The following is a 16282-nucleotide window of genomic DNA, read 5'->3' on the forward strand; positions in this document are numbered from 1 at the left end:
TCTCACTGATGATTTACCTGAGGGACGGCCTTCTACGGCGACGACTGAAGATAACATCTGTGTTGTGCGGCGTATGATAGAGACTGATAGAAGAGTGACCTATCAGCAGATTCGGACAAGCTTAGGCATCGTTATGAGTCAAGTGCACAAAATCCTTCACGAACATTAAGCGGTCAGGAAGCTTTGCGCCTGGTGGATACCTCATAATATGACTGAGGCTCAAAAACTCCATAGTGTGGATTGGTGCCGTAAAATGATTAAAAGATTTAACGGAGGTGACTCAAATGCTGTGTTCGACGTACTAACACTACAATAAAACATATAATAAAACGAATAACTGGCTAATGTAACCAGTTTCTGATTTTCTAAGAACTTTCAGTTTGACCCTCGTATGTGTATCCTGTTGATACATTATGATTATTAGTTACATTATGTTCATACATCAGTAAGTTAGTGAATTAGAATCTTAAACGGAGATACAGAAATAGCTTTTGCCGGGCTTATCAGAAGAGCCCGAAATAATCGTTAAAAAATTAAATAAATCTGATATGACCGATCAGATAATGTAAACATAAATTTTTTCTTTATAAAAACAACAAGAAATATAAATATCAAGATAACAGTAATTTCGTAGTTCACCGTTTGACCTTACAGTTACATGGAAGTTGTCCGTTTCAATATACATAATGTTGTTAACTGCGTAATACGTACTTGTGACAATCTATATGACATTACTGTTATGTTCACACTCCAAAATGTTGTTTGTATTCAAGTGCTCTTATGAGCAATTTCAATAAGCTTAACTTTAGTAAGTACTTTATTCTAGCTAGTGGTAAAAAGGTATATCGAAATCGATATATCGAATAATATATCGAAAGGTAACAACACCATCTCTCGAGCCTTTTCCCATATAACATAAGGTAGCAACAGTGTAGCAACAATCTACCTCTAATTGAGCAATAATCAATCGATATATAGCGGGTTAGAAAAATATATATTACTGAGATTAATGGGATGGTTCGAGTTTGTCAAAGTATCAATAGAGAACTCGATAATGAATATCGTGAAGACATTAGCAAAACTATTAGGATATAGCCAATTACGTAGGCACCTAGTGCAAATGTGAAGTCATAATAAAAAAATATCACTTAATGAAACGTGCCAATGGTTTACATAATTAAAGGTATAGAGACGTTAAATATACCTAAGTAATTAGTACTTCAAACAATAAATATGTAAAAGATGTTAACATTTCATTCAAATGATGTAAAATTAAATATTTTATTTTCCTAAAACAGTAGCAGAAGTAAGAATACGAGCACACTAACAACTTTTAGTCGGCCGATGATTGGTTTGGTCTCATAAATCAGTATGAAGATGAATGGAAGTACACACGTAACAACGATCAGGTACTTGTCCGGTATCAGACCGAATAAAATTTTTAATTGAATTTACGATTAAGAAAATAAAGTAGGTACTTTTTCTAACTACAGGGCCAACAGTCGGTCGACAGTTTAGTTTTAAGTGTGCGTGGAGGCTAACTTATAATATTGGCATTCATTCATGCAAATATATAGCTATTCTGATAGCAATGGTTAGTTTCACATCCGTTTCTGACGTCAGAACATTAAGTAATACCATTGTTAGCGATCAAAGTGTAGGTAATATCAATAGGGCGATTATTGTCTTTCCAAGATATAGAAGTCATTATTTTATTATAATTGCTATAACTCTTGATGCGGCTCTTCCCAATGACTTTTTTATAGTCGTTCATGAGAATTTTGTTACGGAAATTAGTTTTGAATTGCTTTGTAAAGGGCTTATTACACTTAACTAAATTCAGTCGTCTTATTAGGTTTCTAAATGATTTAATGAAACTTACCTTCCTGAATGCGATTACATTTGTCTGAATTTTGTGACCGCGAAGCATTTAGACGACTGAACTTAGTCAGGTGTGATAAGTACTTAAGGCTCGGTCAAATTGTCGATTTTTTATTAGCTAAGATTTTGCTAATGTGTTTTCATTAGGAAAATATCTTAAAGCAAATAATTCATTGAATAATTAAATTACGTGATTAACTCCAAGTACTAAGAAGCAGATCCACTGATCTCCATGAAGATTAAAGCCTGGATGCATTGTAAAACAATAAGAATTACTGCAATTATCGTCTGATCGGCCCTTACTTTGAAGTCAAGGTCTAGCCAATCGTTTACTCGTTTTAAGTGTATCTGCACCACGACATTTTCAATACTAACGAGGATTCATAATTAACTAGATTCAAAGAAAAAAAACAGTGCACAGACCATGCCTGTAAGTACTGTATACATTCACAGCGTAAGAAGTTGTTTTTAAGCAAAGATTTATGACCTCCCCAGTCAATAAAGATTAAAATTTATCAACGTTGTTTTTATTACTTCTTTGTTGTAATTAAACACAAGAGAAATAATGCTCTTGTAACGGATACTTTAGAAGATTATCGAGGTCAGTGACAAATCCCTTTTCATGAAGATATCAACACTGGCGATGAAATAATTAAGCTGAGTGCCGTCATTACCTATCAATGTCGTAGTTAAAACGTCTTGGTGTGGGAAGACAATGCGTTCACGTAGGAACATATCTCTACAGAGTACAATAACTTGTATATTTGCACATGCATCGTCACTTGAAAGTCTGTCTGTACCGCATTCACGGCGAGCAAGTCCTTCAACCTTGGGACCTGTACTGCGGATATTTCGCTTGTTGATTTTTTCTCCTTTTCCGCAAATCTCCGCTTCACTATTTACTTGCGAATCTCGTCGGCATCGACTCAAGAATAAAGTTCTTTAACGAACACGGTCACGTCTTTGGCATTTGTTGTACCGACTGTAATTGCTATTACGAATCGCATCAACTGTTTTAGTGCAACAACTGTGCCTTATTTGCTTGGCAACAGTGTTGTTATGCTTGACTTAACCATCTGGAATATTAAAACAACGAACTTCTATTAAACCTAGGTACCTACATACTCACTTCCACCGTCGCATTCTGACAGGTTAATATAAATTTTACCAAGTATACAGTTTTCACCAAGTATATACTGTATCTTCTATACATAAGGAAAATTAATGAAAAGTATTTTTCTTTCTGAATATTAAATTCTGAGGATTTTGTCGGCTTAGTTTGAGACATCCATTTTAATGCATTTCCATTTGAGATAATAATGAGGAACGGACGTTGAACGCTGCATTATTTTCCAGAGGGCAATAGGTGGCGCGATATGATAGCCCAGGGCTCGACAAGTGCGGTCGAGGCCGGGAGCCCGGGAGAGGTGGCAGCCGCTCGCATACCGCACTCAGTATACAATCGCACGCCGCAAGTGTTGCGCGCACGCCGCTCACTGCAACAACCTCGCGTACTTATCGAATCGGCCGCCTTATCGATTACGCCTTCCACTCCTTTGAACGTCGCGCGATTCCGAACAGTGATGAGTGAGTTTCGCGATAGCGTGTGAATATTTGGAGGATTAGGAAACAAACAAGTGCGCGTGATGCAGCGGTAGATCACTCCGACAGTGTAGACCGATTGGCGCCGCTCCAGGTGGACCAGACCCATGAGTGCCATCCCTCTGCCGGTGTCTAAGGAGATAACGTGATGTGACAGCAATACGTGTCGTAGTGCTAGTGGAATTGTTTTGTGAAAGTGTGCACCGAGCGTGAGTGAGCAGACGGCTGCCGGCGCGGCCGGTGCTCCGTGACAATGTTGAATTGCACCGATCTGGAATGCATCCTACACCATCATCATTATTATGCACACCTGCATCACATTCATCATTTACAAAATGCACAGGACACAGGTACGTCGAAGCTGATAATAATAATCGTCCCAGATATGGTGATGATGAGGTTTTTAAATCAATCACTGGAGAACAATGACAAAACAAAGGTAGTAACAATGAAATTGTTTGTTTAAGAGCTAACGATGAGTGCTAATGATAACAAATGAGACGAGCGAAACGTATAGGCCGCGGTTGAAATCCTTGATTTAGATACTGGTTCAGATGCAAGCATTCAAATGTAAGTTCATGATGAAATTACGTTAGGTAAATGATTGTTTATTGCGATGCGAGTAAATACTATAAGAGGTGTACTTGACCTTTGTGAACAATAAGAAAAAATAAAAAATTGGGCACAACACTTAAGTGCGATAATAGACTGAAACACAAGGTTCGGTGCAATAATTAGCAGGTGTTTGGTGTAGTTATCACGCAACGTAGCTGCCTGTTGCGGGCTGTTTTCACTCTGTTAACTCACTTGGACGAGCGACTTTAAAACCTGCCTGACGACGCGAAATGGACGAAATATTTGTACAAACAAATGTTATACGTTTTCTCTTTCAACTCGACGACGATTGAATAATTAAGCTGATTGCTAGATGTCAGCTTTTTGAATTTTAAAGAGTAAAAACTCTTGATTCATACTTATCCCAGTCAATGTCAAAATAATCTACTTGATTAGAAGGCAATAAGGCAATCAGTTACGTTTGTTTAAAAATTCTGAAGCCTAATATTCCTGGTTGAATGTGCCGACCAGTTGTGTAAATAATCCTCCACTTCATCATTTTTGTACTGTCTTTAACATGTTGTTTACTATTTAAGATATTCCGTCCTTTTATAATAATTTATTACGAACATGTTCTTGTTTACTTATTGATAACGTCATATTTATCAGTCTACAAACTACTTGTACATGTTGACGAACAATCTTTCGGTGTACTCTTAAAATTTTTATTTGGCTTGGCGAATGACGTTTCGAATAGAGCATTATCTATTGATTCCTTGGTTTATTATAGTTAAACGAACAATGATGAATGAGTTTAAGTTCGTTAGTATCATAACTATTCGCGAACTATTTGAAAACAAAAACAAGATACCTATGTAAACAATCCTCTAATATAAAAAGTACGTTAGACTAAACCTCCTAGAAATTGAAATAGGCAAATTATTGCAAAATTCAGATGTATCAACGTCAAGGTCTGCACAAACTGTTACAGTTTAACCTATTTCTAACAATCGTATCGTATCAGACGACATGCTCAGCTGGCACGGCTAATTCAATAGATTCGCTCTTTGTTACCTTGCATCCTACATCAATCGTCTCACAAGAATGGCATTTTCTGACGCTGGCTTGACATTTGTTTACATTTAGTCTTCAGTATACATTATTGTTTCTAACGTTTCAAATGCCCTGCATTACTCGTTCCTGCCATATTGCGACAGAGAATCTTCATTTATGTTCCATTTAAATATTAGTTTCTAAAATACTTATCCATTCAAATCAAAGTTTGTAATTATCCCGTTCCCGTACGTATTATCCCGTTGGAAATTCAAACTCACTTAAGAACTTACGTAAAACGATACATATTGATAATGTTGGTAATAATTTGAAAATGTTCAAAGTCGTTAACCCTAAAACAGCTGCTCATTTTAGGTAAGGTAGGTTAGTACTGTGTTAAGTAAGTATTTTAAGTGAAGAGTTTAATTAAGGTTAACATAATACCGTTTATCTTTGACACTTGGAATATAGTGGAAGAGAAATATTGCATGAATAATTAAAGAGATTAGCATCTTTACATAAGACCTCAAGTGATAGGCTTAAGTTAGAAGTCTACATATTTCCTTATTATGATCTTAAGTCTTAATCCGCGATTTGCCTTAGATCATAACATCTTCAAAGGATTATCGATAGCGGAATTACTTCATCACTAGCTATTATATCTCGATTCTTCACAGATACGTCTAGTCACCTGAGTTTTTCTTATTCTTCTATTTTATTCATGATATGATAATTATATGCTTGTTATAATTTTATTCCGATTGTCTCTGTCCAGTCTCTATCAACATTAAGACGTAGCGTATAAACCTGACTGCAACCGTGACCAATTAGATTGAGCAAGTCCTTTAACTGGATCTTTATCTTATAAAAAAGTCAGATATCTGTCTGTACATTTGTGTCATTTACGGATCTGTTATGTTTATGTGTAATCGTTTGATCTAACGTGAAATTGACAAAAATAACTCAAACAATTGACATATCAATCATAATTATTTTGTTTAAGGCCTAATGCTAATATTAGCATATATAGTTTATCATTCACTAGCTGCTGCCTGCGGTTCCACCCGCGTTACAAGGCAATATGTATTATATGACTGTCATGTTTTTACCGTCCATTCAGTAGGTTTAGTGTGCAAGAGGACCGAACATACATATCTACAATCTTTCGCATTTATGCATTAGCGCGGAAGTTTAGCAGGTATTTCTCCAGTGGGGCGCCAGTAGCTAATTACTTTCAATAAAATCAGATAGTTCGAATGAGTCATAAATTCGTGACTGTTTTGAAACATTTCGTTAACTGGAATGTCTTTGTTGCACCGTAAAAGAGTTACTTTGTGTCCAATTGTAACAAAAACATTGAATAATATTTACTAAACATTTGCAGTGGTATGTTCGTCTTCATTAAAATTACCTACATGGTTATAATACAAGCAATTCCAATTTAGCGATTCATATTTTATTTCTTCATAAAGAAAGTGCCTGTCATGTTACATTTAATTTATATAAGCACTTGCTGTTATTGAAAACTATGTGCATAAATTGCGCTGGGTGTTGTTATAAATCACCACTGGATCACGTGCTTAACCCTCTCTGTAACATAGTGGGCAATTGGTAACAGATCTCCCCTATACGAGGGATCGCTAAAATAGCCTCGATTAGTCACCAAGGTCGAAACTACAGCGAATACGCGTGTCGCTTCAACAGGTAGTTACCAATTTTATAATTTGCAACATGTCTCTTCCTAGGGCGACTCGCTAACAAATTGCTTTGTCATATCAATTGACCATCTAGTATCAATTTAATCTGCATCTGCTCTGCAACAGATTCAATTCGCTCCAACTTATAGATTTTAACTTTCTAATCTTTGAAACGGTTCGCTAATATTCGCCTAACTTCCTTATGAGTAATGATAAGTAATTTTGGTTGGTAATGAGATTTGCGATTAATAATGTTTTTATAATGGACTGTGTGAGATAGGTTCAGAACAATATGTACCTAGTCGATATGCTAAAGTGAAACTTGAGACCGTTGTTTGAAGAAATATCAAGACAACCGTCAGACAGAAATTATTGAAATCTTCGAGACAACAAAATTATAATTGGCTCTGGTTCTCAATAGTACTCGTAACTCTTTGATATTGAGACAGATCCGCACACCTTATAATTAATGAGTTAATTAACAAATTTCCTAACATATTAAGAAAGTTTAGCAATAATAAGGTGTGTTAGATAATATCCTGTCGGTGTCTGGCTTATATCCGGGTAGGAAACGAGTGTCATGATATTGAAACGGATAATTATTTGTACCGATAATGTGTTGTTTCTTTGCAGAGCAGGTTCTGAAGTGGTCATTAAGGGGCTTTTAACGAAGTTCACGATTAATAGCAGTGGCGACTCTTTATCAAAGTAATAACTGCTAAAGAATAAGATTTTTTTTTTAATTCAAGCTTCTCTTGGTTTGCAATTTTAGCTTAAGCTTCTTGCATAAAACTATTTTATACATTTTAATTGCTTTATCATTAAGTAGGAATTTCATTGGCACTATCATTACGTTCTATCATTATTGTTTTATGAGCCAAAAGAGTCCAAAATTATTCTTGGATTAATGTGGCTCCTTCTGAAGTATATCATACAATTTCAGCTAATTATGTAAGTTATACTTCTGTAAATTGTGCTGTAACCAAAAATAATTGAAATTCTAAATATTCATAGAAAATACTCAAACGAAGTTATTTGCAGTTTAATTTCACGCATTCTAGATGTGTAACGGTAGTTTACCTACAAATTAAGTCGCCTGCATTTTACATAAAACATTCATATTTACAGAGCATACCTAATAAATATCTTAATCCATTAGTCATAAAAATTTACAAATGGGAATAAATACTCACGTAACAATTTCACACATTCCGCGTATTTTTTTATACTTATTACTAAAATAAATATAATAACATAACCTACAGTTGTTGGTATCATGTTTAGAAATCTACAGTTAAGTAACCTGACCTTGGCTGCCAGGCTAAATATTCAAAACATACATAGGTAACGTTTAGATTTTAGTTTTTGATAATTAATTTTGTAAAGCATGGTTTAGACAGTATGTAAATACAGATTTTTGGCGGGTGATTTACGCAGCACAACTATGTCCGGTACCTGTACTGTAGGTTTGAGAAAAATTCCCTATAAATAAATTATCTGTATTGAAAATAGATTATAAGAATCATCATAACAGTTCCTTATCTTTTTTGTCAATTGACATTAAATTAGTCTTATTATTTGTTAATTTTACAGATATGAAAAAAAATGAATTTTTATTATTATGTAGGTAATAATTTACAACAATTAAGTATGTTTAAAACAGATTTATACTATTTTCAAACCTAATGCTTAAGTTGAGCAAATACAACTAACGTAAGTAATGACTCTTTTTCTCTACCACGTTAATTCAACCTTACCTGTTTGTTTGAACTCACGACTCCTAACAAAATTACTCGGAGCTAAAACCAGCTTTACATTGTTTTCATGTCTAGACTCAACATTATAATGTTCGTTTTCTTTTTGTACGATAGAAATGCTGACGACCTTATATAGCTAGTAGAACCTCTTTTATTAATATTCATAATATTTATTCTGCGGTGAATAGCCTTTTTTTAAAAACTACTAAGAATATTGTAAGTAAAATACGTCATAACAATCATCAACATTTTTACCGTTGAACTGCAATGCACAGACGGTCTGTCTTCTCTTATATGAGATAAGGCCTGTTACGAGACTTCTCATAAACATAAGACTTCACGACTTAAGAGCGTGTACGCTCGCCGCGCGATGTCAACTTTAGGTAATTCAACGCAAAAAATCGCGCAGACTAGCGACGCGGCTGTGTGCGTGCCTATCATACTTCACGTATAGTCACACAAACCATTTTGATCCTTTCGAGTGAAATTAGTAGAACAAAAAATATATTATTTAGTAAATAGTTAATAGCGAGAAAATAGTGTAAGTCTATGGATGACTAAAATATAAAGGCATGAAAATAAGTCGTTAATACTTACACTCTTTTGCAAAAAAAATCGGACACCTATGAAAATCTTGGTTTTGAGGACTTTCTGTATATTACATACAATTTTCAACAGTACGAAATAGTCGACTGATGATTAATGGCAATGTAAGAGTTTCTGTATTTTAACCGATTTCAAAAAAGGAGGAGGTTTCAATTAGATTGTTTTGTGATTGTTCTCAATTTGATTGTTCTCGATTTCTCAAAGACGCCTGGACCGATTTGAAAAATTGATTGTTTATATGAATGGTCCAGTCCATCCAGACCGAAAAATTGTGGTCAAATAACAACAATTGCCGGAAAGCCAAATATTGGTGAAGAGCTTGGGTTTACCAAATAAATAAAATTAAAGTATTAAGTTATCTATCCTATATGCTTCAAAAGTTATTCGGGATCAAAAGTCAAGGATACATCCAAAATGAACATATAAATAGCTCTGCTCCTATCCAGCCTAAGGAGTCCGCCATATTGGATTAAGACTCGCGACACATTTTTTTGTTGAGTTATTCATATCAAGCCCTTTCATTTGATACCCATATCGTAGGAATGCATTAAAAACATTTTTTTCTCCATCTTGGGTATACCCCCATATTGGATATAGAATCATACATTGTCATTAAAACTGAACTTTCAAACAAAATTTCAACTCAATCGATAAAAAAAATATGCTTCAAAATTGAGCTTTTAAATAAAATAGTAATGTATCAAGATTTGTTGGTCGCGCTTGAAATGTACTCTATTCTCGGTATCCACGGCAGAGGTTATTCACCCTACGCGATGTGACGGAGCGACACGTCCTCTCTCTGTGAAGCCTTGCGGCGGTCTGGTTTGAGTTGACTCGCGTGCAGCGTTTTATAGTAGTTTTTAAATAATTTATAAAAAAATAAAAACGAGAGATTAAATTATAATGTAAAGTTTATGTTTAAAAAAAAGAGTTATATTACTATAGTAAATAATTGTTATATTAAATTAAGTAAGATAGGTAGGTAAAAAAAGCATTTGAAATTCACAATTTTTCACATTGTTAAAATATTTTTTTCTGAAAGATAGAGACCTAAATCAAAAAATGTTTTCAACTAACTATAGGCATGGGGATTTCGTCTATGAGTAAAAAAATAAATATGATTAGATTTGCCACTATTTTCACATGAATTTAAGCTTCGAAATAGACGCTGAACGGGAATTTTATAAATCATCTGTTACGTTATAGGGTTTTTAAGTATTTAAACTACACAAATTGAAATTTATGTTCAATTAACTATATAGACAGTGAAATTAACTTGCGTTATTATAAATTAACATAGTTATAGGATAAGTAGTTAATGAGAAACAGTGGTTTGAAAAGTACCTTTTTAGGCCAAATGGCGCGCGGTTGACGTACACGCTCTTAACGTCAAAGACTTGGTTAAAGGCAAAATCGACGTGAAAAGTAAGATTAAAAGTGTGTATTCCATATCGACCAACACCACCACAAAATGGATCCCTGACGATGGAAGGAGACCAAGAGGAAGACCAAGATGACCAAGGAACGGCTGGAGAGAAGATTTGGATAGCTTCCTCAAGGACTGGCCAAAACAACAAATAGCGACCGATAGGGAAAGATGGAAGACTATGGGGGAAGCCTATGCCCAGCAGTGGGACAACATAGGCTAAATAAATAAAAAAAAATCCATAGCGAAAACGACCTATTAAAATAATCTGATCGAGAAATATTTACATTCAGTTCATTCGGAAATCACAGTTATAGTCAGTTATCGTGTAAAATGCATCAGTAATCTTTAGAAGCGTGCTTGAGCACGTGACTGTTAACTAAAAATTGTATACGCTCGTATTGATATTTACGATTGATAAGAATGTACACTGAGTTGGTCGGTATCCGTAAATAACATGGTTTTATTTAAGAGTTTCAAGTGCATTCCATTTTACGTACTTATTGGAAAAAAAAAAATGCACAGATTCCCTTTCTTATGTAGCTTTGTTTGATTAGACTATATCAAAATTATGTTTAGTTACGGTATAATGATAGGTAGTCGCCCTTAAATCAACTTTAGTTTGAAAACCAACAGTAAGGTAAACGTACCAATAGTCGTCGGATTTCGGAAATCACTGACTTTGAAGCGCTACTGTGTGTTAAATATTCAATAGAAAATGAAAAATTTTTGCATGACGTGATAGAGTATTTATTCATTATTCTAAGTAACTAATGTTTTTTTAATCATTTTGATGGGTTTATATACTTATTAAGGCAAAAGTAAAAAAAGGGCGATTTGTACCAATAGTCGTCTGATTTGTACGGATACTCGTCAAATATTCCCAGTACTCGTCAATTGTTAATGCTAATGTAAACTCTCTGCTCTTGAACATAAGGTTCAAGTTATGTACATTTTTTTTGTGCTTGAATTTGTAAAGCATACTTGTGCTTTTGAAACATTAGGTAGGTAGATAGATAAAAAAACCAAATTCCTATTACGAATAGGTCATAATCTGTTAGAAGAGCAGGTATTCAATAAAACAGATACATGGTTGCATTTTAATTGATATTCCTATCTATCAAACGCTTGGAATCACAAAACCAGTTTATAAAATATATGTTATATTTCTTAATCATAATAACCACGCAGTCATGTGCATTTGTAGCACGAGTATAATAATTACTTTTAAAATATTTAAATTGTAAAATAAAATAATTAGTATTCACAAAAAATAAAAACCACATTCATTTATATAGCTTTCCGCGAAAGAATTACTTACATTCATAGATATGTAGGTAAGGTTGTCATTCATCAAAACTTCTGAACTGCTTAGCGCATGTTAAGTACCATTTGCAAAAATCTCTATAGACAGTTCAAACTGTCTACTGTCAAGTACTGTCTTAAAGGTACCTATCAATCAAAAAGTAAAATATGATTAGGTACAACTAACCGTTCAAACCCAATAATAATAATATCTAATAACCCTGTGCCCGATATCGGTGGCAACCTATTTTTTATATTTTTAAATGTTTTTTTATTTAATATTTAAAAATGTAATAAATATGTGCAAGAATAAATAAATGAAAAAAATATCTAATAAGCCCCACAGGGCATCTGAGGCGGATGACGGGGAGTAGCGACCCCGCGGGGCTATATATCCGAGTGCTCCGGGGAGAGTATACTATCCCCCATCTCCGGCCTGCCGGAGTGAAGGTCTCCCGCCTCTTGGCTTGCCTTCATTGGCCGACCAGAGTGGAGTCGCTAGAGCAGGGTTAGCAGCCCTGCTCGGAGGGTAGGTGCCTCGTGGTAAGTGGCGAGTGGGCCGGTGATGCTGGACCCACAGGGAGCGCGTGATCTACGTTTAAAGTCCGCCGAGGTATCCTCACCCTTCAGCCGCTCATGTGCCTGTTGCCCTCTTGTTGCGATTTAGCGACTGATTCCCGGGGGCCCAGTAAGTGAGGTGGCGAGTTTCCACCTGCCATTTTAACATGTATTTTATACATTTTCATCGGCAGGTGCCATAGTTCCTCATCATCACCATCAGCCTTTTTTCCCAACTATGTTGGGGTCGGCTTCCAGTCTAACCGGATTCAGCTGAGTACCACTACTTTACAAGAAGCGACTGCCTATCTGACCTCCTCAACCCAGTTACCCAGGCAACCCAATACCCCTTGGTTAGACTGGTGTGAGACTTACTGGCTTTTGACTACCCGTAACGACTGCCAAGGATGTTCAAGGATAGCCGGGACCTACAGTTTAACGTGCCATCCGAAACACAGTCATTGGTGTCATTGCAGGATATACTTAGAAATTACATACAAATTTAGAAAGCCTGAACTTGGAATCGAACCCGCGCCCTCATACTTGAGAGGTTGATTCTTGGCCCACCAGGCCACCACGACTTTTTTTCCAGGTGCCATAGTTCCTATAGTTTCCTATATCCTAATCCACTAACATCCCAACGCAATAGCCCAAGTAGTTTTCCTCCATAGTTAGCAATACTTTAGCACAGAACCGGAGATTTTCCTTGGGTTCATTTCTATAGTATACAGGGATAATCGTCGGTTTTGTGTCACCATTTCATTAAAGTTGTCTCAAAAGGGCGTTTTAAATTTTCTTGCCCTCGATTTCCAGCTTTTATGACTTTTAAAAGGCCCTCTTGCTTGTAGTTTCTTTCAGTCATGATCTGCTATTAAAATTACGATCATGGAATCACTAAATACAGACAATTTTAAATAAAAAAATCTTACTCTTTACCCATCAATATCGAATACGATAAGCAAAGAAGTGACAGTGATGGAAGCTATGTCATCTTAGTTTTAAAACTGATTTTAATATTTTTTGCGTCAAAACTAGTTGAATGACATAATTTTTATACAGGCGCTATTAAGGCACGTTAGGAAGACGTGTGACGAAATGCAATTATTTCGAACATAAAGCATAGTGTAAGAACAGTCAATTTTTGTTTGCCACAAATTGTAATCCAAGCATAGTAGAAACAAAGGCTAGCGCTAGACCCAAAGCGGTAGATCTTAATCGAATGGCGTAGGCCTACAGCGGCCAATATATACCTACCTGAAAAAACAGTCATAGAAAGTTCATACTTATAGAAAACAGGGGATTTAACCAATAAGAAACATATGAATTGAATCGAATAACATGGCTGTGTACGTGCATATAGAACCAGCAGAGTAAAATTTACCCCTGAGAAAAAGCTTAAAAGAAACGCAGTTTTATGAACAAATGTAGTCTAAACCTTAAATATGTTTGTTCTAGACAGTTATCAATTTTGTAAAAGTCCCGATATTAGCTATTTATTCGCATTTTGTACTGTAAAACACAAAATATCCTCATTATGACGAGTTTAGGTGCAACTTTTGAGCATGACCCTGTAGTCGTCATAATAATTGTAAAATTGACGGGTTTTGGGACAAATGGGAGTTTTGAAGTACCAATAGATGTCACATTAAAAAAATATATCTTCTATCTTAAAAGTATTCCAAATTGCATATTACATCGCTAGCAAATAAACTTAACTATCTAATTAAACAAAGAAACATACCACAGACCCCACTGGAGTTATGTAAATCAAAACACAAAACCACTTGCTGAGTTTCACTTTTGACAGCTGAACTTCACGAAAAAACGATTTTGTTAGGGCACACACGTTTCAAATAACATATCTTAGAAGCCGTGACTGTTAAAACCCCGTATTGTTATTTCAATTGTGCAATATATTATCAAGAATATGTTGATATATAAAACGGCAAATTTTAAGTTCAGTAGAAAATAATAATGAAAGTTTTAAGATTAATTGACGACTATTGGGGCATGACGACTTCACCCGCGTTTACCTTACCTTAGTTTATAAAAATTTTTCGCATTAATCGGCAATGAGGAAATTGCTACAATCACTTCTTGGATACTTAAACGGTACCAATTACGGAAATCGTTAATGTATGCAGCAGATGTAGAACTACTTTCATGAACACTTGATTATTGATATTGCTGGGTAATAACGTTATAGCCTGTAGGCATTATTAGGTCCACGAACCACAGGTTATACAGGCCAAGGCACTCCTACCGCAACCCCATACGTCAAAGAGTGTTTGGGTTCAAAAAACTATTAATGCCAGCCATAGCTACCATGACCTTACTTGCCCTGATACTGAACTCTCCTGATACCATCTTTTGTTTTTTACGCTACAACGAACAAAAATAAAGGAGCTATTATAGGTAACCTAAGTAAATAATTCAATGTCGTTATATAGCGGTAGTTTTATCGGAAGCTAATTAATATTTAGGTACACTTAATTGAAAATAAATGAAAATTCAAGAAATCATTATGATTTATACAGGATGTGGTCAATGATATTCACATTATTGATGAATTATTAATATCTTAAGTACTGTACTGTTGCTTATTTGATTGATGACGTTTAAAAACCAAGTTTTTATCGAGATTTAATAATACGACAATAAACCAGTTTTTAAATTCTGTTATCAACAATTTTCGTTAGCATTAAAATACATTTGGTAATTTACTCTGACTGCTCTTCAATGATGTTATATATATTTAGATGAAACACGTGCTAAAATCTATAAGAGGAAAAATGTATTTTATAAGTTTCTCTAGTCAGAATTTTTGTAGCTCGTAACAGGCTGGTATGAAGAGCGTGAACATGAAGAAATAGGTGTTTACGTAACTTCAGGATAACACTGATGCCTAAATTCTAAGAAACGCTTTCGGTAAACAATATATCTATCAAGAATGTTTACTTTTGACAGCTTGTAAAAACTAATCTCTGATGCAAGTGGGAAAACCTGAACACTGTTTTTTGTACCTGTATTTTGAATGTATATAACATTCAAAATACACATAATATCCCTGTTATGTGTACGTACCTACACTAAAACAGAAAAGGTGGTCTTTGTGTGTTAGCAACGATGCAACGTTCTTACAGTGTAGGCTAAGGAATATAATTCAAGCAGTAGGTAATAGTTCAATCACAGTATTACATGTAAGTATGAGTTATTCTCTGCGATATCCGAAAATATTTTTTTATTAAATACACAAACCTCAATTGCAGAGCTAGACATCAATTCGTTATAAAAACAAACTGAAAAAAAACAACTGCCAAAAAGGACCTTTATAAACCTGTCTACACGTTGAATGAGACCGCCAAAAAAACTAAGAGCAAAGTTCAGTCTATAGAATCAACAAACACAAATTGAGCTGCACGTCACAATGCGAATAAGACTCGACCCGAGTAATCAACTTCACCGATTATGCATTTTACAAAATGGTCGATTTCCGAGGGTCGATCCGACAATTTAATTCGAAATGCGACGAAGTTTTCCATCAGTTGTTACATAAACATTGTAAAATGCGCACGTTAGGCTTGCAGCTTTTTGTTACAATTTTATTATTTGATGCGGACAACGTGGAACTAATTTTACGAACTTATTTTATCTTAGTGCTGGTTAACATTACATCGACTGATTGTATAGTCGTTCAGATTGATTGTTTGATGCTGCTAACGTTAGTTCTTCCGTTGTTTTAGTGTAAACAAACTGGAGTAATTCTTACCGAGATTAAAGCGGTGCGAATTGCATAACTGAGTAGGTCTTAATTATTATGCAAGTTCATGACTATATAGCAC

General features: G+C 35.1%; 1 protein-coding gene across 2 annotated transcripts in view; it reads left to right on the forward strand.

Moving 5' to 3' along the window:
* Positions 1-3329: 3329 nt before the first annotated feature.
* LOC110373722 (uncharacterized) overlaps positions 3330-16282 on the forward strand; it is a 190206-nt gene continuing 177253 nt past the window's right edge. For both annotated transcript variants that reach the window (XM_021331066.3, XM_021331073.3), the window contains exon 1: positions 3330-3833. In XM_021331066.3, coding sequence (XP_021186741.1) covers positions 3737-3833 — 97 coding nt within the window. In that variant the 5' untranslated portion in view covers positions 3330-3736. The remainder of the gene's footprint in view (positions 3834-16282) is intronic.

Source organism: Helicoverpa armigera, chromosome 12, assembly GCF_030705265.1.
Source record: "Helicoverpa armigera isolate CAAS_96S chromosome 12, ASM3070526v1, whole genome shotgun sequence".
In the NCBI taxonomy this organism is placed as follows: Eukaryota; Metazoa; Arthropoda; class Insecta; order Lepidoptera; family Noctuidae; genus Helicoverpa; species Helicoverpa armigera.